At 45.6% G+C, this 27,302-nt stretch overlaps 1 protein-coding gene across 3 annotated transcripts; it reads right to left on the bottom strand.

Moving 5' to 3' along the window:
• Positions 1–244: 244 nt before the first annotated feature.
• tlcd4b (TLC domain containing 4b) lies at positions 245–14,420 on the bottom strand. Of its 3 annotated transcripts, XM_069524949.1 has the most exons (9): positions 14,021–14,420; positions 13,460–13,595; positions 13,188–13,360; positions 10,242–10,394; positions 8,103–8,192; positions 5,510–5,568; positions 5,170–5,264; positions 4,961–5,034; positions 245–4,846 (listed from the first exon to the last, which is right to left on the bottom strand). In XM_069524949.1, exons 4-9 carry the CDS (start codon positions 10,385–10,387, stop codon positions 4,489–4,491), a joined length of 822 nt encoding a protein of 273 aa, XP_069381050.1. In that variant the 5' UTR covers positions 10,388–10,394; positions 13,188–13,360; positions 13,460–13,595; positions 14,021–14,420; the 3' UTR covers positions 245–4,488. The 3 variants fall into 3 exon arrangements, with proteins under 3 accessions (XP_069381050.1, XP_069381051.1, XP_069381049.1); XM_069524950.1 differs by lacking the exons at positions 13,188–13,360; positions 13,460–13,595 and having other exon boundaries at positions 13,806–14,420; XM_069524948.1 differs by lacking the exons at positions 13,188–13,360; positions 13,460–13,595 and having other exon boundaries at positions 14,021–14,414.
• Positions 14,421–27,302: the final 12,882 nt, after the last annotated feature.

Raw genomic sequence — 27,302 nt, 5'->3', positions numbered from 1 at the left:
CGCAGCAACGGTGCCAACTACCAGTAGCAGGTCTTGGCGTGCTGGTGCAGAACTGTCATACAACCGGCCGACCGCTGACGAACGACTGGAACGGCTCGTTGTGCTGCTGTCTGGACAAATTACAGTGGAGGCAACAGGTTATTCCCGTGCTGACATCATCGTTCAAAGAAACTATGAATATGCACAAAACGGAAACAAGAGTGTTGTAGAAGAAGAAGGAGAATAAAAGAAACGCGTCACCAACTTTTTTCTCTTGTCTTCAACTTTATTGAAGATTAACACTTTCAAGTAAGTCTCAGCTCTCAGCACTACAGTTACATGATCATTAGTAGTGGTGATTGTAGACAGAACAACAATCTGAGCCACGACGCCATGCTCAGACGAGGCCCGTGTGTAGGTGTCGGCTGTTTCACATTAAAATCTCCAGGAACAAAACAGACATAATCACAAGAAGAAAATTGCATTGCATTAAGAGACAAAATTAAAAGGAAGGAACATAAGCCACACTGGCAAGTCATTCGAAAAGGAAAAACAAAAACAAAAAAAAAACTGGCAAGTCACTTGATTGAAGGTCTTCCAGTCGTTTAGAGCCTCTCACAACTGTCGTGTCCTCTGAGACTCAACCCGTCACATTTCACTGAACGCACACGATCAAATTTGAAAAGATTTGACAGGAACAAAAACAACTGTTGTGTAAAATACCGTGTGTAACCTTGAGATGAGCAGCTCAACAAACTGTATTAGTACCAATTTGAATGCAGCTTTGTTCTAGTGTCCTCGATCTCAGAACTCGATGAGCTGATTCTTTATACCTTTCTGATATATATATATATATTTATATATATATATATTTAAATATATTCATTATATAATATAATGAACGTTGGCCTCCCCAAAAGAAAAAAAAAAGGCAATCGGGTTGTTCTAACCTGATACAATATGAAGTACAGGATACAGCAGCCTCATCAAATCCATCAACCATCACTTCTTCATTCTGTCGATTTGTTTCCGAGCAGCCCCCCGGGTGTGAGATACAGCACAGACATCAGGGCTTGTAATATATTCTGTAGAAAATCCTGACAAGTATAAAAGTTCGGTTCAACGTCGAAACTACAAGAGAGATTCCAAAACACAGGATGATGTCGAATCCTCCCCCCCCACCCTCCCCCCTCCTCCGATCATCTTAGTGTCGAGACTGAACAGTGACAGTTTTATTCTATTCACAGTTTTGAGTTGAGAAGGCTGGAGAAATGAGATGTTAGCCCCCCCCCCCCCCTTCCCCTGACCAGTGAACTACATCTTCTAAGAGCTCATGTCAAAAAAATATATAAAGCGTTTTTAATTTTCAGTTTTCATCAGGCCGGACGCCGTGCGCTCGTCTTAATGCCACCGAACGACCCATCACAACATTCACAGACGCGTATCCCTGTAATCGGGAGAGCACAAACAAATCAACGCAGACCAGGCTCCCGACGACGGATCAGCTTTGGATTATAATACTTGGCCGGATTAATCATTGTGCAGGCAGATTATAAAAATATACACAGAGTATACATATGGAATAGAGAGAGAGAGAGAGAGAATAATCACTGGATACTTATTACACTAGAAAGATCATGCTAATCCAAATCCGACTGAATCACATCCACCGTTTGTGTAAAGGCACAAGTTACTGTGGCCCCTCCTCTGTGGTGACAGACAGAAAAACAGGAGATCACTGAGTTGTTGCTCCGCAGGGAGTGTGCTTAATAGTTCCACAGTGAAAACACCACCACGCGTTCTCAGACTGACTGCGCAACGACGGATACTTCGATGGGAAATCCGCGGATTTGTTCACGGATGACGTGGCTGCACTATACTGGTCGAAATGAAGCCTCGTGTGGCTCCAAGAGGAGCTGTGCAAAGTTTTAATGTGACTCGAGTCAGCGTCGGTCGAGGACGGAAAAACCAGACGTTTGGAAAAAAAATGAAACACATCTGAGAAGAGTGGAGTCAGAAATAAAGGGTCGAGCTACTTTAGCCACTGATAGCATAACACACCCGACACTTTCAACAACGAGGAGGAGGAAGAACGTCCGCCTGCAACACAAATTCAAAAAGTAAAAAAAACCAAAAAACATCACAACGTGGTGTCTGTGATTTACTTCTGTGGAAAAGATGATCACACTTGAATCAATAACGACCGACGTGACGCACGTGACTGAACCGTTAGCGCCGCTAACATGTGATCCGTGTGGAGACACTTCTTACGTTTATAAAACATGCTAATTGGTTAGTGTTTCCTAAAGGCCCAACTGGACCTGGCTGCAGAATCAGAACTACCAGTCGCACTGCGGTGGACGGAGATGCACATTCGTTAATATTTTCCTACAGAGTTCTTTTGGAATTTGGTTGAAACTTGTGCTGCGGCTGAATGGAAACCCGACGATAATCTCTGGTTCTACTGCATCGATTCTTTTCCCCCCCTTTTAAAAAACAAAACAAACAATCGACATCGACGTTACAGGAGCGCGATGCTAAATCGGTGGAATACTCATTAAAGCAAAAACTAAAATGTGAGCAGAGGACAAATGTTATCTGTGTCTTCAGTCCTGAAACAACCTCTTGTGTTTCTGTCTGTTGTGATGTCACCTAAGTTAGTGCTTGTAAAACCAAATTTAACGCCAACGGCTCTGCAGAGGATGTCGGCGAGGATTAGTGAGTTAGGCATACAGTACGAAAAAGGTACCTGCAGAGTTACTGTGTGTGAATATATGTACAGACATGCAGGGAGAGGAGAGAGGGCTCAAACGTACATGCATTCAGTTTCCTCCCAGAGGCAAAAAAAAAAACTGACCTGTTTTGGAAGACAAACCCTTTTTCAGCATTAGATTAATGCAATTAATCTTTAGATGCTATTCATCTATGGTAACTATTCACTAAGGCATCACAGAATCAATCTTACCATGCGTTATAGACATGATTTATACTTTACACAGAGAAAAGAAAAAACAAACATGCAGATTGCCACGTTGCGTTCAACAGCACATTGTTGCCACAGATTGGTACATCCATATAAATTTGAGAATTAGATAGAAAAGAATTTGGAAGAAAAAAAAAAAAAAAAAGTCATATTGCTAACATTCAGCAAAAGGAGGAGCACCACGTCGGCGTTAGAGAAGGGCACCAAATACAGTGTGTGGCTTGCATGCTATTCTCTGCCCCCTGTCCTCCATTAGGTTCTCAGAGTTACTGAGAACAGAGGCGATAAATGAAAGTATAAAAGCCTCGGGGTGGGGGGTGGGGGTGGGGTGCCGCTCTACACTGATGGGACGTTTTAGTGAGAAATGTGATGCCGCTGCGTTTCCCCTGCGCTGCCTGAGATAAACAGACAGCGGACAGAGGAGGAGAGGCCCCCGATGCTCCAGTGATATCACAACACATGACGCTCAGAAGGCTACGTACAGACGAGAAGAAAGAAAAGAAAACGTTGATCAAATCGCGAGGAAGGGACTGACAAGAGCGTCTGTAAGGCAGGGGGAGAGGTAGAACAAAATCAAATGTTCGAGCTGGATAGTGGAGCTCTATCCAGTGAGGCAGAGGGTTGCAATGGATGGATGGTGATATTAGATTTAGACGCGTTACTGTGACTGCTAAAGAGACCGAAGAGATGAATACTGAAAAGGCATAATTCGTTACGGGTGTTAGAGAGCGTGTCTTTCTCTCTCCTGCATGCACAGTCTCAGTTCTCTAATATATATATATATATATCCCAAATTATGCGGCGGTTGGAGGGCTGGTGATATCGGCAGGCGCCACTTGTCACAAGGAGGCCACAGCAGGTGAAACTGTAGAAGAGGCATTATGGTGTTTTCTTCCTGTCTCTTTTCGTGAGGTCAGATGAGTTCAAGACAAGAGCCCTGTAGATTCACAAACACTGTACGGGTCTGATGGGAGAGCTCTTCACTCTGGACGTCACGTCTCCTCGAGCGTGGACGCGCTTATCAAAAACAGAAGAGGTCGTTCAGGAGCAGCAGAGATCGAGAGATGGAAGTCGTCTAAAGGGGCCGCAGAGCTTTGCGATCGTATTCCTCCGGGATTATTGCTTTTCCTGTTGTTCACAGGCACTTCAGAGGGGGGGGGGGGGGGGGGGGGCTTTGGCTGAAGTTGAGTGTGACAGGAGACTGGGGGGGGGGGGGGGCGAAACAGGCGAGTGACAGACTGGAGTTAAAAGTGTGCTTGTGAGCTCCGTCTGCGACCGAATGCCATCACCGAGCAGGATACGAATTTGTCAGTGGAAAAACAAGGCTGGTGCTCGAGTTAGTCAAAGAGCCGTCTCCTTGTCCGGGGACAGGGTCAGAGCCTGAGGAGTCTTAGCCCGGTCCAGTCGCCGACCTCAACTAGCTCAGGGGCTAACATTAGGGATTGGAGCGGGGGTGTGACGGATGCCGAGTCCAGCCTCCCTCCCTGCTTATGTCTGCGTCTACACATCCTGTACTCTACGTCTCTTTAGTCTGTGTGGTTGTTGACGTACTTCCCGTCATGGGAAGACGACTCCTCTGCTCCTTCCTTCACCTTTCGTCCTCCTCCTCCTCCCCTCCCGGTCAGGACTTTGTAGCAGCCTCGGGAGATCTTGTACATCCAGATAGTGTTCAAGATGTCCAGGGCGATGCAGGAGGTGATCCAGGCCACCTGGGCGCCCAAACCCAGCCGATCGAACTCTGGGGTGCCGAAGGTGGCGAATACACTAACCCAGTAAGACGGCATGACGGCAATGCGCACCAGGAAGAACACCACCGCCATGGCAACACCGTTTGACACCACCATCCAGTGAGAGCGGGGGAACTTTAATGCCTCAAAGAACCACCTGGAGGGAGAAGAAGATAAAGAAATGTCAGGATGGAGCATGTTTCAGTCAGAGGAGCTGAATCCTGGGACATGAAAACAGATACAGGGTTTCTCACAAACAGGAGCGACTCACCTTTGGTTCACAAACGGCGTCGACAACTCTGAGATAAGACGAAAGTTGGCAAAGTAAGGAAGCACGCCACGAGTCTGCAAAGACCAAACACACGCAGGGTATTATAAATACACTGCAGCACAATGACACAGGCAAAAAAGACCTGAATCATCCAGTTTGTTAAATTACTATTTTGGTTTGTGCTCCCTGGATCCAGACGAGTGACTCACCAGCACATATCCGTATGCGTAGAGCGCCGCCAAGTGGTGGCAAACGAAAAAGCTGTCCCCCATAGTGCTCCAGTTACAGGCGAGCAGCACAAGGTCTAGAGAACAGAGGAGAGGTCTGTCAGACACTGATGAGTCTGTTTGTAAAAGATTCAAGACATTGAAGGCTGAAAATGTGACACTAAATCTTGAGTCAAATATAGAGCGAATAAAAAAAAAAATGTAGAGGGCTCTTCAGGACAAACTCTTCTCCTTTGTGTGTTAACTTCCTGTACAGTATATTGACTCGCTGCCTGTGCACCAGAGGAGATGATCAACACAATGAAAAACAGGGACAGCTCACCGTAAAGGAGGTAACCACATGTTATGGCTACGTTTAGTTTGACCAGACTGGGGTCCCCCCTGTGAAGCAGCAGAGAACAGAGGGTGAAGGTATTTTCCACAACCACCCTGAAGGTAAACAAACCAGGAGGAGGAAGCTACTTCATATTCCAGAAAAGTGATTTGTATTACTGATTAATGATCTACTTCTGTACTGATAGAGTTGGTTGTCCAGAGGCGGTTTTTTTTTGGCTCAAGGCATTTTTTTTTTTTTTAAACTTAGGGGAGAAGTTAAACTTTAATAAAACCATGTCAACACACTCATCACGAATCACTCAGTCGGGTCATTGAAGGTTGATTGTGTAATCACTGTCTCCTGCTGACGAGCTGAGGACGCTGACGAGACAGGAGACGAAGTTGAGCTCGTCTGTTGTGAAGGAACGATGTATATTCACGGCGTTGACTCTTTGTTGCCCTCGTTTGTCTGAATAAACAGAAGCTAGTTGAGTCCACAGACTCGTGCACGGCCTGTTCCAGTGACTGTTTGGTGTCCTTGCAAATAACAACTGTTCAAAATAACAATGAAGGTGTCTGCTTCAATAGACATACGATCCTGGTATCAGTCACACGGATCGTATAGCAAATGACCGGCTGACTGCTTGTGTCACACAATCCCACAACAACACACACACACACACGTCAGGCTCACCAGAGAAGGTATGAAGTGTCTGCTGAGGATTATTTTAGGTGTGTCACCATCTGAACTCACATTAGAAGTAGACAGAAACCTTTACAGGATTCCAGGTTGAAACCGATAACTGGTGAAAACCTCGTCTACCTTCATTCAACGACTGGAAATCAAACAACATTCAAGAACTGGAATATTTAAAACCAAGGAATAAAGGGAGTGGATATAGGGATCACAACTAAATAACAATATAAACCTTCTCCTCCGTTCTCCTGTGACGAGCCCGCACATTAACTCCAGATCCAGATAAGCCAATCTTGAAATGCAGCCGAGGCGCGGTGGTCAGACTCGCTGCCTGTTGTTGAACTGAACGGATTATGATAAGAGTGTAGGCCATGCCGCCCGTCAGACTGATACTGGAAGAGTCTGAGCAGCAGCTGGAAACAATGCAGGTTTCCAACACGTCTGGCTCTGGCCACACCAGCCACATTGAGAGCAGCGGGTAGAACAATGCGTCTGTGTGACAGGTCTTAGCGGCGCTGTAATACAATCAGATTGACCGGAGAATTAATGCTTGCACCACTCCGCTGTTGCAACGGGATGAGCCGCAGGGCATTAGGATACTGCTGGGGATCGGGTAGAGGTGCCGCTGGGTGAGCGGAGAAATTCAACACAGAGAAGTGAAGAAATAAAGCTGCACGCTGGAGGACTGACACGGAAACTGTTCCCACTAAGAGACACATGCTGATTATGAGGAAGAAATCAAATCCTCCAGTCCAACAATGAGAAGGACATGTAGCCCTGGAGACGCAGGCTACAACACTGAGCACCTGACTGCTCAGCAGATGGAGACTGGTAGCAGGAGGAGGGAGATGGGAGAGGGTCCCTCTTGACCCCCCCCACCCCGCACTCCCACTTTCTTTTTTCTCTCTCTGTTTTTTGCTCCATCAGCGACGCAGGCCGGGGGCTGACAAGAGAGACAATGAGAGCGAGGGAGGTGCGCTGCATTGATTCGACAGCCTGAGATGTGGGGTGCTGCTACATCAGTGGCGAGAGGTGCTGGTGGTGGTGAAGGGGGGGGGGGGGGTCCACATGAAGAGAGAAGCAGGCAGAGGAGGCAGAAGACTGGGCTTCTGTTGTTTGCTATGAAAAGGAGCCTTGTTGGTGGGTTTCGAGTCTGTCTGCTAGCAAGCCAGAGAGGAAGCGAAACAAAGGGGGGAGGAAAGGAGAGAAAGAGGAAAGGAGTGTTGAAAGAATTTAAGTGAGAGGTGGGAGACAGAGAGATAGATAGAGAGAGAGAGCTGAACAGAAATGTTTTAAAGGAGTGATACGGGGAGAGGGGGGGGGGGGGCGTTCTCATTTTTGGGATTCAATGATGATAATAACAGCGGCGGCAGAGTGAGGGGAAGACAGAGACGGAGAGAGAATCTGGAAAGACAATAATCAAAGGCTAAATCCACCGAATCTACAACTCACTGGAGACTCCACCGACAGCTCACATCCTTTCTCCCCCCCCCTCCCGCTTTCACTCTGGAGAGAGGAACACCGTCTTCATCTCACCAAAAGTATTAAACCACCGTCCCTGACGTTCCTAAACTGTTCCACACCTCCCGTCTTCACCCCCTTCATCTGTTACCTCCCTCCCTCGTGAGCCCGTCGTCGCTGCCGCTCGTAAAAAGCAGCTGTGAGAGGACGAGTTTCTCCTGAAAGCATCCGAAGCATTTAAATTCCCTTCCTGCTTTTAAGGCTCCTACGACGACAAGACGATGATTTGTGACCGTTCTCGTCTTCTCCATCGGATGTACGGGATCGTTTCTGTTTTGGTTCTCAGGGTATTTATTGTATTTGCAGGTCACACGTTGGATTATTTCATAACAAAACAATTCCGGTTGGTATTTAAACTGTGAATTAGCCGTTGTGTTCTTACCAGACGGGGTTGGCGTTGACCTCGTCATCGAACCACAAGATGTACAAGCAGAACAAGCCCACAAGCAGAGCGTGCACTGTCGACACCAACCTGGGGATGAACACACACACACACACAAGATCAATTCAATAAGCATGGTGGCAGACTAATACAAGTTTTCAAATGGGTAATCATTAAAGAAAGGACATGTTAACGTCCCTGCTGTCCAGAATTTGCACACAGTATGAAATGACATCTATCTTATCCCTGTGTGGATCCTGCTCTTCATCAGCGTCGCCCCTGAACTTTGGATTAGTTATCTGGGCCACTGATACTCCAGAGGTCCAGTGGATCTTATCTCTCCTCCACCAGGAGCACAGTTCCTCCACTGACAGCGAGCAGCCTGTGGAGGACAGTGACCCCCCGTCCACAGGCGAACAGCTGCTGGGCCTGAGCCCCGGCCGAGTGTGGGAGTCCAGTGTTACTGTTGTGTCAGAGTCAAGTGTCTGGGAGTGGAACAGGCCTGGAGGAACTTGGCTGAGGGAAGTTTGTAAAACCATGTGTCTTCATAGCTTTGTGTCTGTGTTGTGAATCTTAGGCTGCCTCTCATGTACACAGGCCGGTGTAAACAGGCAGGTACGTGCGTGCGTGCTAGTCAGTTATTGCTCAGTAAAAACTAATTAATTCAACAGCTAAGCTAAAAAACGGGTCCAGCAGCATTTCCAAACTTCTATGTTTTAGCAGCTCTAGAACTCTGTGGACATGTCGCAGAGCTGATGTGTCTTCTGACGAAAACGTAGTCGTACGGATGCAGATTTAGAGCCGGATCTGTTTCCCGTCTAATTATTTATGTAAAAATTACAGGAATCGTTCCTATAAAGTAGAGGAAAGACATTAACGAGCCAATACTTCATAAAGCTGTGTTCAACACCGACCCTGTTCCTTCGTTGGAAATGCTTTCTCCCTCTTCTACTTGCTCTTAAGTTGTGGTTACATAAACAACACACTGACACAGAGCGCAGGCTGTTACGCAACGACAGGCCACTCTAAAGGCCTGGCTTGTTTTGAATGCTTGGGTCAATAATCCCTGCACATTCAATTACAGACAGATAATGTAAACTATAGTTGTGTGAATCTGGGATCCTCTGCGAGCGCTTGTTGGCGGCAAAAAAAGTGGCTGAGAAAGAAAATAACAGCCTTTAAGAGTCCGGGAAAGATGTTACGCAACTACAAATTATTTCCCCCTGAAGTTCACCCCTGACGTTTGTGATTTACACTGGAAACCCACATCACACAACTGGAGCAGGGTGGAGTGACGCTGAGCCGGCCTGAGGGGCATCAGGGTCCAACTCCACAGTCAAAACACCGCTGGGGGTCAATGCATCTTTAAGAAGTGTCTCCGGCGGAACAGTTTCAATCCGGATTAAAGTTTCACGTACTTTTCATTCAGGTGTCAAAGAAACCGTAAACACAAATCAACTGTTCCCACACGACGTGAAATATGAGCCGGATGACAGCAACACACGCGGTGAGTTTAAAACCTTTGGTGAATGTGACACGTTGCCTGGAATGAGATGTACTATGAACTTGTAGATAACGGCGTTCTCTCCATACGTGGGACCGCGACCAACTATTCTACCTCAGACACTGAGCATGTCCAAACCATCACAGTCGAAGCTTAGGTCAAGCGCCCAATAGGACAGAGGACAGGGAGCCCAGTGCAGTCTGGGTGTTGAAGTATTTCTACCTTTTGGGGGAAGAGGGAATATCACAGTCCCATTATACTGCAGAGATACACAAGTTTTATTGAAGGGCCATCCTCCCGGCCATGAATTATTCCTTTAGGGGGCGAGATTAAACTTTAAATACGTTTTTTCCATTTCGAGAAAAACTCAGAGTCAGGCTTGTGGCTTCCTGTCGTTTCCAGGCGAAAATAAAATAAATATTTCCCAGTTTAAACTTCACTTGCTGCCAAGTTGGCTGACTAAGGTTCACTTGATAATGCGGGTCTGTATCTTTAGTCATACAGGGAAACGTGATAACCCTTTGTGTTGACCTATGGTGGGACTCTGATTAGCTCTGGCTTCCACATGGTTGACAAGATCAAACCACCAGAGTGTTTGCCTGTAGGAGAGACAGCGGTGGGCTCCGGGGACATACCTGGAGTTCCACTCGGTCAGTTTGGTGTGAGGCAGCCGTCCATAACCCGGGGCGATGGCGGAGGAGAGCCGCGGGCTGGCCACCGAGAAGAGGATCTGGAAACCCACGAAGCTGCCAGCTACAACGGTCAACTCTCTCGTCTCCATCGCTCACCTAAACACGGGAGGGGGGGAGACGGGACGGGTGGGGTGGGGAGGGACAGGATACAGAGAGGGTGAGGTGATGCACGTGGACAGGCTCAATCGATGACTGTCAGTCATCCTGGGCAGGGGCAGAGGAGAAACTGAGGCGGCGGCGGTGAGAGGACGGACTGGCACCCTGTGTGGTTCATCCAGTCCAGAGAGAAGAAAAGAGACAGATGGAGAAGAAATAAGGCAAAGACACGGGCTGTCGAATATAAGTAACATGAGAGCTTGAGACAAGCAGGGCTGTCCACAGAGGGGGGAGAGGAGAAGCAAAGGCAGGGGAGAGGCACTAGAGTTAAGGGGAATAGAGCGGAGAAAAAAAAAAACAGGAGAAAAAGTAAGTGGGTGGAGTGAATACAGCAGAAAACACTGCATTTAGACTGTGAATAAAAGGTTTCCATTATCATGTATATTTTGCAAGAGGATTATAGCGAGTTAGTTTGGACACACCAAAAACCTCCTGAGAAGAAAACAAAGGCTGAGCGAGGGAAGAAAAGAGGCTTGTCAAGATGAAGAAAGTGGCTCAGCTCATGAGACACAGGCTGAGGAAGACCGTGCAACAAGTTTTCAACCTGAATTCTGCTTCAACTTTATTATTTTTTTTAATTATCAGAGGCACTCTTAATTTTCTTTTTTTTATTCCGCACATTTCCCAGAGGGGCTGTCAGTGAGAACATCAATGCACGAGTCAGTTGCTGAGTAAACTAATAAAAGTGTAAAAACATCCACACGGAAATAAAGGAGTTTATTCTCTCTCAGGTCAAACCTGCCTCACTCAACCCTAACGGGAGACAATCAGAGCAGATGAACTGAAATAGCAGCTTCTTTGCAAAATCAGCCAGTGTCAGTTTGTTTAAAAGTCTCTTTAACACCTTTGGTTAAATGAGGAAACTGGAGAAATGTAATCTTCCAATGCTCAGGTCGTTCTTCTCTGTAGACTGATGTTATACTCAGACTGTGTCATTACTGCTGTTCCAGAGACTAAGAAATGTGATTCTGTTCGCAGGATGTTTCAGGGTCACTGACTCCTGCAAGATTTGCATCCAGCCTCGTTTCTCCGGTTCATTAATCTCAACAGCTTTTACACGTGTACAGCAAAACTCTCCTTAACATCAAAATAACTCCAAATATGAATCTTGAGGAATCACAGAGCAAAAAAAAAAAAGACATGATGACGTCTCACTTGTTCTTGAGTAACATCAGCTATTGCGACATGCTGTATCTGTACTGGTCTGGACTCTGGCCTGACAGATTCACAGAAATGCGATTTAACCACGTCCTGTAAATTATGCAAGTGATTTAAAACCACTTATTTCCACAGAGCTGTGGATTAGCATTGTGAAAGGTGAAGATTACTTACAGCGGACACACACAAAGTTAGCAATGCACCACAACGCAGTCTTATATTTTGTGAAGGCATTGAGTGTGCAGAGAGCAACCTAAGTAGTTGCCCTCTGGGCAACCCACGACACGGGGGGGCGTGCAGCCTACATTAAGGTCTATTTTTAATCTAAAATGTCCAGTGTCTGGACACTGCACGGCAGAACACAAAGAACAAGAACAAGCTTTTAAAGAAAGCAGAGCACCTCCAGACAGTACTCTGAGTACTGCTGAGGATTACAGCTTTGCTCAGAGGCACTCTTAATGTTTTCCAGCTCGAGAAACATTTGAAAGATGTGCAGAGTAAAGTTATTATTACATGTGTGGACCAAGCGTAGAGGGAACTGCAGGTCTGCTGCAACTCTTCCCTCTTTTAACTCAACGCTGAAGACTTTCTGTTGGCCTCTGAAAATAATTGCTTACACAGTTCAGTTGCTTTCACTTTAATTTCCTCATATTAATTCAACTTACAAGAAAAGTAATTCACAGTCAAAGAGCCTGCAGATCATTATCGTGACAGAACTTCTGCTTGGGGTCAAACTGACCTCAGTGCATTTTGTTATCTCATTGACAAACTGTAAATCAAATCAACCAGTAACCGAAATACAAATAACCTTATTTGAGATTTGGGCTGTTTAAACGACACAGATATGAAAATCAATGACCGTGTTTGACAACTGGATTCTGCAAGCAAGAATAATGTGTAATCTATCTGCCCTCAACTGATCCAAATCACGTTATACTAAACTACTCTGCTCTACAAATACACCTGCCTTCCCTTGTCTTAGTTCAAAACTATTTCAACATTCAGGCCAGTCAGTCGCTACCGGACATTTTCAGGCGCTTTCCCCGCCAGCCCTCGAAATGTCCGAGTGAGGCCGTGTGAGAATACAGCAGGAATAAATCCACAGCGACCATGTGGGCGTGTTGATGACGTTTCTAACACGCGACTGACACTAAACCGCACAGATGCCGACTTGGGAAGATGACGAGATAACTAACAGAGAGTTTTCCGTAAATGTTCCTGTTGTTGAGAACGCGTCTGACCCGGACAATCTTCTTTAGATGTCAAAAGCAAACTGAAGTGTTGGACCACAACAATTTGAAGAGATTGGAATGCTTTGCCTTGCCTCAGTTGAAAACGGATTCAAATAGACATGCATGTTTCCTGACACTCCTACACCACTGACCTTTCCAGTACCTCATTCTCTAAACAGCCAAGTTCAACGGGGAAGCTGAGGCTGCATTTTCTCCTTGGAGGAGCCTGAACCGGCCATTAGAGCCTCTCATTGTCCCCTAGAGCAGCAGCTATATGTGCACATTCCCCCGCCACGTTGATCGTATGCAGCATGTGGCTGAATAATTCATTGGCATTCTTCACCTGGCAGCCTGGTTCATACTACACTGCCCCATGGGAGGAAGAGGAGGAGGAGGAGGAGGCGGCAGCAGAGCCTCCTCACTGCGGGTGACAGCCCGGACAGGAGAGCAGATCTGCCGTCCAAGGTTTGACCTTGTTCCGCTGCACCATCCTGCTGCTGTCAGCAAACCATGACCCTGTGACATATCGACCAGAAATAAATAATAGCGGTTCAATTTCCCACCGTGCTCCTGTGGAAATCCAAAACCCCAGTCTACCGCATTGCTACACCTCACCACGCCAGGACAGAGACCCGGGATCTGTGCAGCAGCCCTGAAGCTCCCCGGTGATCCTCTGCAGGCTGGTGGGTGGTGGTGGTGGTGGTGGTGGGGGTCAGGGCGTGAATACTGATAAATAACCGGGGATCTGTAGCTGGAACAAACGTGCACGTTTAGCCTGCAGGCTCTCGACCACACACACACACACACACACAGACCAGCTGCTCTGCAACGTGCATGCTAGGCAAAGGCAACTGGTTTGTGCAGCTCAGAGAGGTGCATGGTTTATTTCCTCGTTACGCAGCTGACAGAAGCAAACGAAACAACAAAAGCATGGAGTCAGCGTGTGAGATGTCATCAATACCATTTAACAGCACCAGTGTGGCTCAACCAGGGAGGACGTGTCGGAACAAGCAGCCGAGGAGAGGAGTCCCCGACCCGGGGAATCAAAGTTACCGCCGGGGCTAACGCTGCTACCAGCACCGCTGCAGCCCCGACGATGCTACCGGCACAGAAATCTCGGTTTCAGGGCTAGAAAACACGCGACATGCCGGAGGAGGAGGAGGGGGGCCCGGTTACCTGCTCTCCGTCGCATAGGTCTGTGTCAGGCGGACGAGCCCTGCGCTAGCCTCCGTCTCCTCCACTTTTTCCCCCCGCGAGTTAGCTAGCAGCGCTCGGCTACGCGGCTGCAGCCCCGCAGCCTCCCTGCGAGCGTCCCCGGGAGAGGAGAGAGGGAACACGGAGCTCCTGAGCGGCAGCGGCGGCGGCGGCGGCGGAGTCGTGTCCGGACAACGACCATCACAGCTTTCCCCCCCCGGAGCAACGCGGCGGCCTCGCGGCTTCTCCTCCTCGGGTGATCGGTCTCGGGAGGAGCTCGGTGGAAAAGTTTCTCCTGCTTTTTATTTTGGCGTTGACTGACAGGAGCGAGCGGTGACGTCAGCACGCTAGCCCTTTCACTCGGGCCGTGCGCGCGGCCGCCGCCCCACACACACACACACGCACAAGCCACGCCCATTGAGGAACAAAGGCCACGCTGCTCGTTATCGTCAGGGGCGGATCTGAGGTTTTCAATGACCCGGGGGGGGGGGGGGCCACGAAAGGGTGGCCACGATTTAAAGGAGTAGTAGTTCACCGAAAAGAGGGAAATCCACTTATTATTTAATCACCACTGTGCCGATGGAGGGGTGGGTGATGTGTTCGAGTCCACAATACACTTCCAGAGTTTCAGGCGCACACAGCGTTGCAGCCAAATAATTATACAACTGCCCCTCTGGTTTCGTTAGATTGCACTTTATTGTCGTTGCACATGTCACAAGTACAAAATGCAGTTTGCATCCAACCAGAAGTGAATAAATATATGTTACAGTATGCTAAAGTATATGTAAATGTTAAACAGTGAATAAATATGTCTTAAACTTTCATCCAAGTGTCATGAACTCCGACATTCAAATCCAAACGGCATCATTTACACCATGTTTTAAGCCTAAAGGTGGGTTCTTATCATTAACAAATGACTACAGACACTGCAATCGTGCACTCTGCCCTTTGGTCACCTCCTTGTTGTATTTATCCTTGCTGTATTTAAATGTATACATTTTATTTATTGTCTTAGTGTTATTACATGCTGTTTTTATGTTGTACATTTCGCTGAATCACGTTCAACGACAATAAAACAATTTGAATCTGAAATACTATACACACATTTATATAACGTCCTATGAAACAGTGAGATGCACTTGTCCTGCAGAACAGAAAGCTCAGAGAATTACAACTTGATAAGGGGAAGTTATTCTGGCTTGAAAAGCAGATAAGATATTGGATGTATGTAATCTCAACCGACTACACGGGTGACAGGGAAACACCTTTAGCCACAATATACTTTGGAATGTGGGAGGACATGGAGGGAAAACCAGTGAGGGCACGTAGAACACGTAACCTTCACTAACGAACCAGAACACGAATGTGGAGTGAAAGTCTTTTTTGAGGGGAGCAGGTTTATTCTTCATTACATCACATGAGTCATTCTGCACAATGACACGTTGAGTTAAGGTTGTTTGTCTGGTTGCACCACCATCACACACACACACACACACACACACACACACCCACACACACACACACACACACACACACACACCCACACACACACAGAAAAAAGATCTGACTCATATCAGAAGAAGTTGGACCCAGGAGCTGATTAATATGTGCACATGTGCTGAGGTAACATCTCAGTAAAATGTTCTGTACTCTAGATATTGACCAGTGGAACTGTACACACTGTACACACTGTACACACACATGTGTACGAACATCAGTCATTCCCTGTATGTAAGTCTGTGCCTGTGATGCAGCTTCCTCTTTACAGAAGCTGGGCTCAGTAACTATCTACCTGCACTCACGACGATTTATAGAATAAAATACTTAGATGCAAAAAACAACTCTTTATGTTTTTTGTTGGGTTGTTATGAGCTGGACTTTTTTTTCCTGGAGTGAAGCAGTAACTTCTTCTCATCCTGTCATCACCTTGAATATTCCAGGCAACCAGCAGATTTAATAAATTATTTTTCAGCGTCAAGGTGCAGGACGGTGGATTCTTTGTGTGACGCCTCAGTTTTAACACACAAGAGGTAAATCTTCTCGACCGGCTCTCAACAAGGAAGAAAATTAGCTTCCATCCCAAAATGTTGTTCATCAGATCACATGAGCGTCACGTGATTCTGTATGTTTTTCATGTTGTCGTTTGGATTTTAAAATGTAGATTAGTGACTGTTAGTATTCATCAGACTAATATAAGCTGCTCTCAGACAAACACTGAACTCCAGAGTTGATGAGGCTGCAAACATGTGACGGACAAGAAACTGAAATGTAAAATACAATACAAATGTCTCAGGGTGAAAAAGTGGAGCCACTCGCACAAGAGGCTAAAAAAGACATTTTAGAGCTTTTAGTGAAAAGAGCCGACGCCGGTGTTCATGTCTGAATACAGTTAAAGACCCTTTAACCGGTTCAATGAAGAAAAATAAATAAAGCTTCTGTTACCAGATTGATTGAATTAACTTTGTCAGACTCACTAAGCAAATAGTTAATTTACATTTTCAAGCGTGGAAAATCTGATGTCCCTGGTGACTTATAGTAATTAACCCGTAATGATGCTGATAATGAGATCAACAACAACGGCACTGTTTATCATATCAGGAGAACATTTTAATACAGCAGGCGACTTCACCTCACCACAGGCCTGAAGGCTGTTCTCATCCCGGGTCTGAGACTGGATGAAGGGCAAAACTCTGCAGGCAGCCCGGGTCTCTGGGTCGGTGCCATCCATGTTGGTTCTGTTTAGATGAAGCATAAATACCGTGGGAAGTGGGTTTCTTTTTTTTTCAACCTTGACAACGTTTGCTGGAAGGGGAGAGGTGGTTGGCTTGTAGCCCAGAACAAAGATTTAATTGCTTTTACAGTTGCCCCGCAGTGGAGGTCCATATGCCGAGCAGAGAAGTTTATATATATATATATATTTATATTTATATATATACTTGTGGTTTAGACCTTTGCTCATGATGAGGTGAGCCGATAAAACACACGGAGGAGAAGATGCAGTGAAGTGAAGTGAACAAACTCCACCGCTGAGTCGTGTCCGTCTCCACCCAAAGAAAAAGTCGAGCATCGGAGGCGTCGACAAACCGCTCATGTCACGGGTCAGCAGCTCAGGTGTAAGGGCCAGAGGTGACAGATGGCTCGAAGCAACATGATTTCCACCGTGAAATAACAGATTTGAAATCATTTTGATAGTTCACACATTTATTATGAGCTAAAATGAACGTCTGATGCCAAATGTGGAATTTTACGACCTGCTTTACGTCACACGTCACACATCTCACGTCGTGTCACACGTCATGTCACACATCTCACGTCGTGTCACACAACAACAACAAGAGCTGAAGCTAGCATCTGTAGCTTTCAGAGACAGTATCATCATGATGCTACGTTTCAACATAAAAAACAAATGCATTTTAAATAGTATTTTTTGTATTTCGTTCAAATATAAGTTGGACTCATGATGACCTCAGTATTTCCTGAATCCTCGCCTTGGCCACTCCTCTTTCTGTGCACGACCATTTACTCTGAGCTTCTTTAAAAAAAAATCTCCAACTCAGGATTCATGTGATTTTTTTTCCCTCTGATGCTCGTTTGCTTCAGTAGAAATTAGACTCGAGCAAAAGCAGGGCATCGTTGGCTGTCTTTTCTCCAGCGGAATAAATGCAGTCATGAGACAGAGCTCCAGACGCACAGGAAATGTCAGCGGCTCTGCCCTGAGGTCAGAGGCGTTCGGAGCCTTGATTGGATCTTTTCTCAGATAACCTATAAAACACAATCAGACACGGGGAAAAGGTCACAAAGGATAACGAAATTACCTGGATAGCGCTCATGGAACACACACGGGACAAAGAAGCGATGAAGGTTTTTTAACACTACAATTGAAATGGTTAAATGTACTGAAGACAAAATACTGAACAGTCTGTTTCAGGACAAAAACAGAAAAAGGGAAAATAAAATAAAACATATCTCTTATTTTGTAATTTTATTTCTGCAGCATTAACAAACAAATATTCAACTATTAATTAATTCACTAATCCAGTGTTTTCCTCTGCTCTCCGTTATATGAGGAGAGTTTTAAACACGTTCAATACAATAACATTAGCTGTAATCCCAAGAAAACACTTGGCAGAATAAATCATTGTGCTGCCGTCTTAAGTCAATTACAGTAATTATTAACCTCCCCTGGGCCCTCTGAGCAATGTTTGAACTTACCACGGCTTAAAATATTTGATTGTCTCAGGAGGAGACTAATTAGCGCCGTACTGCAGGTAGTGGGTGAAAAACATCCATCAATCAAACAAATAAACATGCAGTTTAAACGTGTCTTAAGTCTTAATTGTTGCGTTTCAGCCGTGGGAGGAAGGTTGAGATGTGGTGACGGTGTTTCAGCCCCAGGGGGCTGCTGGGAGAACCAAATATGATGAGAAACTTCAAATGTTCTGAATAATACGTCTGCTAAATGAACACATGTGGCCAATGATTAAGTGATATTGCCGTTCGGAGCACAGGTGCCGTTATTTTAACGTCTGAGGTTTTAGATTCAGCTGCAGCCTCCTCAGCTCCTCACAGACACTTTCCTTGAAGTGTCCTGGTCGCAGGTGGGTGAAGTGCAGAAGACAAGAAGTTCAAATCACCCACTGATTGAAAACGTGCCTGCAGGACTGATTGCGTGTAAACCTGACAGGAGCAGGAATTGTTGGCAAATTACTCGAGTAATATTTTGTGTCCTGTGCTTGTAAACAGTTGTGTCATTGTTAATTTCAGAGTTTAACTGAACAACAGCTGTGAGCGAAGACAACAGGGTCAGTAACACTTGTAATGATTATTCACGGTGTTTGTTTTTCTTCCAGCAGGGAGTCTGACGAATCATCCAAGGCTATGGCGTGACTCAAAATACCAAATTAGCAAGTGTGTACGCGCTCTCTGCTTCTGCCCGTCCAGACTAAAAGAAGATGTAATAAATCTGCAGCCTCCTCAGCTCCTCACAGATACTTGAAGGGTTCTGGTCACAGACGGACTGCGGAAGACGAAATGTTATAATCCTACTCACACATAGGACGGAAACAATGTCAGACAGATAGAATACAAATATGTGATATAAGTATTTAAACGAAGAAATCTCACACATCTTTCACTTTGGTTTTTCTCATCAGTCCATCACAGCTCATAGATTCTGTTCAGTCCCAAGCAACAAACGTCTCTCTATCACGTATTAAAATGAAAATCCATATTCTTCATCAGCATCAGTTCATCTGAAGCGGTTGTTATTCTGAAAATGCACACAAGATGGCAGACACGATGCCGTGCCCCCAAAGAGCAGATGCTCGGAGAAGACTTCCATCAGTCCAGTGCTGTGTTTATCAGAGAGCCGAGGAAACTGTGAGAAAATCATCTGAAAACTTGTAAATCCCACCGGACAGAGCCGCTCTCCTGCAGCGAGGAACTTTAACATGCAGCTCCGTGCTACGTTACATAATGAGGTGCTCATGTAGAGCAGCCGGACTGGGATGGGAAGCAGAGCAGCCGGTGGCAGGTCCCAGTAAGTAAGTGAGCGTTGGTGTGAGTGGAGGCGTAAGAAGAAAAGGGGGGGGTATCCATAAGTTTGTGCTCTATTCTATTCTACGCCCACGCAAACACACAACTAACTACCACAAGTACCACAATGTACCACAAGTACCACGATGTACCACAAGTACCACGATGTACCACATATCATGATTGAGTGTTGCATTTTGTCCCCACAACGTGTCTTCGTAAACAGAGGTCCCCACAACAGCAGTACTACCTGGACCACACACACACACACACACACACAGACACACACACACACACGCACAGACACACACACTCGTCATGCTTTACACCGACAGGTCACCATTGTCAGTGTGATTTAACCCCAGTTGTCCTCCATCCCAGGACATTTGACGAGCACCATCAGACAGGAGGAGCTGGTCCTCCTTCCTCTTGACACATGAACAGCTGGGGCCTTCTGTGTTATGACTCCCGCTGCCACATCTGGTGCCTGTGTGTGTGTGTGTGTGTGTGTGTGTGTTTACGCTGTGTGTGTTTGATGAATCCTGCCACATCTGGGGAGCCAGTCCAGCTGTGCCGCCCCTCACACGTCTGGACAGCGTCCTGCAGAAACCTAGCTGTCACTCCGGGTTACCTGGAGCCCACCTCACTGTCAGAGGCGAGACACAGGCTACATGTGCATCCCACACCGCCACATCTGCTCCGAGTGTGTGTGTGTGTGTGTGTGTGCTTATCAGAGTGTGTGTGCATGTGTCAGCTAGTGTGTGTGTGTGTGTGTGTGTGACACAGGGTACATGTATAACCTCAGGGCTGCAGCTCCAGTCTTCACACCTCTTTCCAAAGACACACCAGCCTCGTGGTGTGTGTGTGTGTGTGCGGGGGGGGGGGTTACCTTTGCAAAATGATGCAGCAATTACATGTAAATAAAACTGCACGAAACACTGACCGGTTTAAAAAAGCTCCAATCAAAGTGTACGAGACGTCTTTTAGCACGAACGATAACCTGAGGTCTGTTTGATCACGTTCCCTGAGAAAGTGAATTTAAAGTTTATATTTTTTCTCCTTTCCCGAAAAAACTCGGCTGCTGCAGATTCTGGATCTTCATGTTCCAACGTATTTCACACAAACTAAAATATTCAAAGTCTCAAACCCAAGGCATCATTGTTTTATGGCTGCTCCGTGACTTCAAACAGAAAACCGAGGACGTCTCGAGCATCATTTTAAACATATTTCTACGGTTTATGGAATCTATATTTAACCTCGGAGTCTCAACTGGAATTTAAAACATCTACGCTGAAGAAGTTTGAGAGAGGTCGTTAATGTGTGTGTGTGTGTGTGTGTTTCTTTATTCGAGAGCTAAAGCTGCAGCACCAAGAAATCAGTCGAAGCAACAAGCGCACAGATTGAGCACAAGCTGTGTGAGTGCAAGCGCAGGGTTCAGGAAAAACTCAGAATGTGAAATCAATAAGTCTGCTCTCACACTCATGCTCTTGAATAGAGATAAGGAAACAACTCACAGTGTGTGTGTGTATGTTTGTTTTATTTTCAGATATGTATTTCTTATTTCTAATCAATAATTCAAACTGTGATAATCGTGTTAAACCATATGAAGTGTGATGCTGCTTTATCACCACCAATGGATATTAAATTAGAATATCAGATATTTCAGCAGAAAACAAACTCATCACGTCTCTAATTAACATTTTGCTGACGCGCTCTGTATCGACAGTTCAGCGACTTTCTGTTCCACGTTCATTAATTGTAGGAGAAGATTATGTCAATAAGAAATAATCCGTCCAGAGAGGCACTTCCTTTAAAACATATTTGAAAAAATGTTTTTGCAAATAAGTTGTAATTGAGTGTGATTTGTGGGCAGATAATAAATCTACACAACACAAATTCTGATCTGTGAAACTGTGAATTCCAAAATAATCCCACCTTATGTTCCCACGTGTGAATAATACAAATACACAATGTTGAAACTTTTAGCAGTTAACGCTCCATCGGTTGTTTTAAATGAATACTTTGGTCGCAGATTCTCAAAGGAGAATATTTACCGGTTATTTCAGTCGTCTGTGATATTAAACCTGAAATCTTTTTACTGGAAAATATGATGGGAGGTTTTTTTTTGCTATTTCCTGGAATGAATCAATTAAGAACATAATTGAGAGATGACTCAATAATAAAAGGTTGTGTGTTGTAACCCTAGTTCTTTGCTCGGTTTATTGGCGGTCGGCTACGAACGTCAAGGTGCATTACCACAATCTACTGTATCTCTGACCGACTGTGTTTGGAGGATGAATCAGAGTTATCTCGGTCATATTAAATTATTTTGTCCAACCCTGTCTCTCAGATAATGGCGCATACTCTCTTTTCCGATGGAAAACCAAACCGTGGTGAGGTTTGAGCAGAAGTTATTGCCCCAACAAAGCAAATTCTCTGATGAATTCCTCAAAATTAAGCAAAATGACAGTGGAATTGTTTCCTGGAGCTGTGATCAGGCTCTGCACTCATTTGTGTGAATGGCTCAGAGAGAGAGAGAGAGAGAGAGAGAGAGAGCTGCTCAGCGCCGCCGTGTCTGCGAGTGCGTCTCTCTCTTTCCGTCTACGTGGAGTTTTGCCAGTACTGTACCTTCCAGATCAGTGCAACATGCATCTTTCCCCTAAGCACTCCACCACTGAAGAATCTCCACTCTAATTAACTGAGATTACAGCAATTAGCAGACCATTAATCACACCCTTATTAGTTTAGCCAGGCGGTGAGAGGGGACGAGTGAGGAGAGGGATGGAAAGACACAAAGTGCAATCGGATGGGAAATAGAGGAGGAGGAGAGAGAGAGAGAGAGAGAGAGAGAGAGAGGGGGGGAGAGAGAGAGAGGTTCCTCCTGGTGCTGCTGTGATTTCACGCTGTCGTCTGTTTCACATCCAATCGCTCCAGGAGCAAACAATGGCTTCCTGATTAATTCACTGTACAACATAGTGCAGGTTACATCTGAGGTGTGTGTGTGTGTGTGTGTGTGTGTGTGTGTGTGGTGAACAACTCCCGTGAAAGTAACACACACTCACAGCTGCATGCAGACACACCCTGTGCGGATATTGCATGTGATGGGAGATGTGTTGGGCCTGGAAGTGTGTGTGTGTGTGTGTGTGTGTGTGTGTGTGTGTGTGTGTGTGTCTGTGTGTGTGTGTGTGTGTTATGGTGGTGGGCGGCAGAGTGTGAGTTTCAGCTGGCATGAGTGCTGGCATGTTAAAGCACCGAGCTTGTGTGAGTCTGAATGCATGGTGTTACAGCATCAGCGAGTGTGTGTGTGTGTGTGTGTGTGTGTGTGTGTGTGTGTGTGTTTTAAGGAAGGAGTGAGAGCGAAGCGGCTTCAGAGGATGAATTTCTAAACACACTCGTATCTGCCACCATCTTCTTCTCTATCTCTATTTTCCCTCCCCCCCTGCCCCGTCCACCCCCCTCCCCGACTCACCTCCCCTCGTCAGCAAGCGGGGTCAAATGTTATTCCCTCCTCGTTGTCACGGTTGCCAATCACCTCACATTCTGTAGCAACTGTTTCCAAGGCAACGGAGAGATCCGGTTGCCAGGCACCGAGAGCAATGCATGTGATTGTTACTTATTTATTTAATTCTATCTTTATCTATTTGTTCATTCTAACAGTGTCCGCGGCTGCATTCACGTGTGCCCCCTCCTTGCACCAGAAACACACACACAGACACACACACACACACACAACACACACACACACACACACACACACACACACACACACACACACACACACACTGTAATTACGGCTCCTCTCACACTCTGGTTTTTTTCCTTTTTGCTTTGCACATAGACATGAACTGTAATCTTTGTTTCTTTTACAAACACACAAATGCTTACACACACGTTTTCATGCAGAAACACATCTCTCTCTCTCACACACACACACACACACACATACACACACAGACACACAAACGCGATGACCCTGGCGCTGCCTAACCAACCCATCTGCATCTACCACAGGTGTGAGTCGTGCACAGTGGATGACAAACAGTGATAATCATAGCAATAAGGATCCTAATCTGAGCCCTGCTCTCCTCCTGGCCTTCTGTTCCCTCCTCTCATCTGCCACATCTCATAGGAGCTGCACAGTGATAAAGACAGGCCCTAATGAGAGGGCTCTTATTGCGCTGTGATTTCCTCCCTCCACCCCCCCCCCCCCCCACTTCTCCATATCCACCCTTCTATACCTGCTGCACCCCTTCCTCTCTCCATCCGTCCATTTATGCATCAGATCCCTGCAGCCACGCCGCCGTGCATCGGGCCTTTTGTTTGTCTGGATAAATATTACAGGGTAATTGTAATGGAGTGACTCACTGAGGGGGAAATTACCACTATCACCGTGTGGCCAAAACCAAGGAGCACTTATTCATTCACAGTCTCCTGTCTGTGTTTGCTTCAGAGCCGTGTTTATTTCAGATGGAGGTGTGAGGAGACGGGGAGGGAGGGAGGGAGGGCTGAAGAAGAGGACGGAGGAGAGGCATCAGCTGACCAGGTGGACTCTGACGCTCTGATGTGCCGCTCACGCACACACGTCAAGACGCTTTGGCAGCTGACGATTGTAGAGCAAACAACAGATTCATCATCAGCATCGGTTTTAGTGGATGTGAGGAATGAGGAGATGCGGTGATTGGAGTGTTCGGTGTGTGCACAGTGTCACTGCACTTGGCGTGTATTGTTTTTAACCACGTTAGCTTGAGGACTGGCAGACTGAAACATCTCCACCGCTCGAGAACAGATTAGTTTGGCTAAATCTGCACGACTACTCCAGATTAAGTTTGTAAAACCCCGCCGGGCCTGTTTTAGTTTGTGGCTTGTGTTTCAGCGATGACTGAGCGGTTTGGAAACGATGACGTAGACGCTCTCGACCACTGGCTGATCTTTTTGGTCATGACGTAACCTTCGATGATTCATCACATCATCCTCTTCACAAAGAAAACCACCAGCATCAGCCTCAGCTGCCAGCGTGGAACACAACACGGAGAATCAGTTACAAGTGTTACTGACCCCGTTGTCTTTGCTAACAGCTGCTGTGCAGTTAAATTCTGCAAATCCCACAACATTGCTCAGGTTTCAGATTTGTACGAGAAAGAAACACGTGTAGTCTGAAACAGCTTTCGGTCGTATTGCAAGTTTGTAGAGAATCGTGTGTGTCCGGGAGTTTGCAGGTTTACTATCTGCAGCATAAATTTAAAAAAATTCTGTCAGTAGCTCAATGATTATTCTTATTATTTGTTGGTCTACCAAACAATTTGCTGGTTATTTATTTCTATTAAAGAAATTGTTTTTTCCCTGAGCCACAGATGAAACGTAGTTTTTTTCGTCAGCTATAAAACTGGTAGTTTTTTGGTATTATAGTATACGTGTGTTATTATAGTCCAAGTTATTGTGTTACCTCGCTGAATATAGTTCCAGGATTAATCGGATATCATAGAAAAACCAAACTAGTGAAGCAGGTAATCAGTGTAGGCAGGGAAATCAATTGGATCTTTAATTGCTGTGTGGAAGAAGAGACAGAAAAATTGTGTAGACACACACACACACACACACACACACACACGCATGTGCACGGTGATAGAGAGACAGCGGCGCTGATGTGAGAGAGGTCTCGAGGGGACGGCGTGGAGAATCCTCTTGGCTGGGAATTTCCAGGGTTTAGCACAGAGACACAGTTTCTGTCAAAGGGCCTTTTACATGGACGAGCCTCAGCACCGCATTGGCCCACTGTGAAATAGAGGGATTTGAATAATCTCATTACACCCCGTTACAAAAGCACTAATATGATCCCATTCCCTGAAAACTGGAGAGCAGTGGAGGCAGAGAGGAAATGGACCATTTTGACCAGTGTCTCACAGACGAGGGGAGTGAAATCACGGAAATAACAATTAATACGAAGAGTGTAGTTATCTCATATTGCAGCTTTTAAACATGGATCGATTGAAAAAGAACAAAAACTATTTAAAAATACAGGTAGAAGTTTAAATTTATATTTGTACATCGACACAGTCGGCTCGAAAGTATCAGGTAAATATAGTCAAACAGTAAATTGATCCCTGTCTTGTTCATTCTAATGGGATTTGGATTTATTGCTATTTGACGGTTGAGGTGGTTCAGCTTCACAAACCTGTCGTTCTCATATTAAAACTTTTCTATAATCTGCAACTGTTGCTTTAAAACTTTAAATCGGCTCAAACACAGTTATGGAACGTGCTCATTGAATTAACGTGAAGATACAGAGCTTGTTGGTAACGTATTTATCCGGCTACACGCTCACAAACTGCAGTAAATGTACATAATGTTCACTTTTAAACAAGCAAATATGGAAAATATGCTGCTTATGTCCTTAAAACCACTTTATACGTGCAGCTTCAGGCCATCTGCCTGCTCCCGCTGACTTCGTCTCCATGCATTGTAATGAGCAGGAGCTGTTTTATTTACTTATTGTTTATATCTTCATGCATAAATATTGATTTCATGCAAACAAGTATTTATGACTCACAGTCTTTTTCTCTGTGTTTGTGCTTTTGAAACAGATTTACACTGAGTCTGAATGTTTGTAAAGGTTGTTGTATTTCAGTATTTTAATGTTGGTGTGATATGAAGGTTTTAAAAAAGCTTCAGAATATTCCTAAAGCCTCTGATTTTCTTTTTTAATAAAGATACAAAACAACATTTCAAAGATTTCTCTGTTCTGGCTTCTGACAGAAAATAAAAAACTTCAACAATTCAATAACAGACTGAAACAACCGGCATCGTGTTTTAGAAGCTTTTTATGTTTTTCTATGTAAAATATGAATCTGCAACCGAAACTTTAAAAATATCACAACAGCAGTATCGACAGTACACGAGCTCAGAAACCATCTGGCAACAACGCACAAGCGTAGAAAGCACCATACAATCTAATGTTTCCTGCTACAGCTATTGTTAATTTAAGATTTCGATAATCAAAACGTGTCTGAAATTTAAAAGAATTACTTATCTGTCCTTAAAAATGTGATTAAAAGTTGTGAATAGATTCTCAGTGCAGCCTTGTGGGTCAGTTACTGTTCAATCATTTTGACCGTTTTAAAAAACTAATATTTCCATTTTTCCCTTACAAGAATTTTGCCTGATTATTGAACAGTCAGTAGTTTTGGGAGACGTCTCCAGTGTCACACGTCCGTCATGTGCAGGGACGTGCATTTGTTCTATCAACATAAAAACCCTTTTTAAAACCCAAACATGCGATCATCGATGAGATCATGCACCACAATGCAACGCGGTACTTGAGTAAATGTACTCAGTTACTTTCCCCCGACAGGCTTGTGCTCGTGCATATCGAATCTGAATCTGCCGCGGCCTGTTTGTCTCTTTTATTGTCCCCCGTCTCAGTTTCTCTTGCCGCCCCTCCTCCAGGCAGCCGGCAGAGCAGCTGAGAGCAGACGTAGATTTATCTCTTACTTTCTAAATGTGTTCCCGCCCGTGCCCCTACCTGCCCTCCGGCCTGTTCGCCCGCCTGTCTGCCCGCCAGCCTGTCTGGATATTGGATTTGCTCTTTGACTGTGACCTTATACACGGCGAGCCACAGGAGCGAGTGTGACTGCTGGACCCTCTGTCCTGTCGTGCAGAGTCGTGTCTTCCTGCCGTCGGGGGCCCGGGCCCGGCCTGGCTTGGCCCCCCCCCCCCCTCCACCATGTGCACT

This window comes from Paralichthys olivaceus, chromosome 5 (assembly GCF_024713975.1).
Source record: "Paralichthys olivaceus isolate ysfri-2021 chromosome 5, ASM2471397v2, whole genome shotgun sequence".
Lineage (NCBI taxonomy): Eukaryota > Metazoa > Chordata > Actinopteri > Pleuronectiformes > Paralichthyidae > Paralichthys > Paralichthys olivaceus.
Note: the sequence above shows the minus strand (reverse complement) of the source record. Positions and strands in the feature narration are given on the sequence as shown.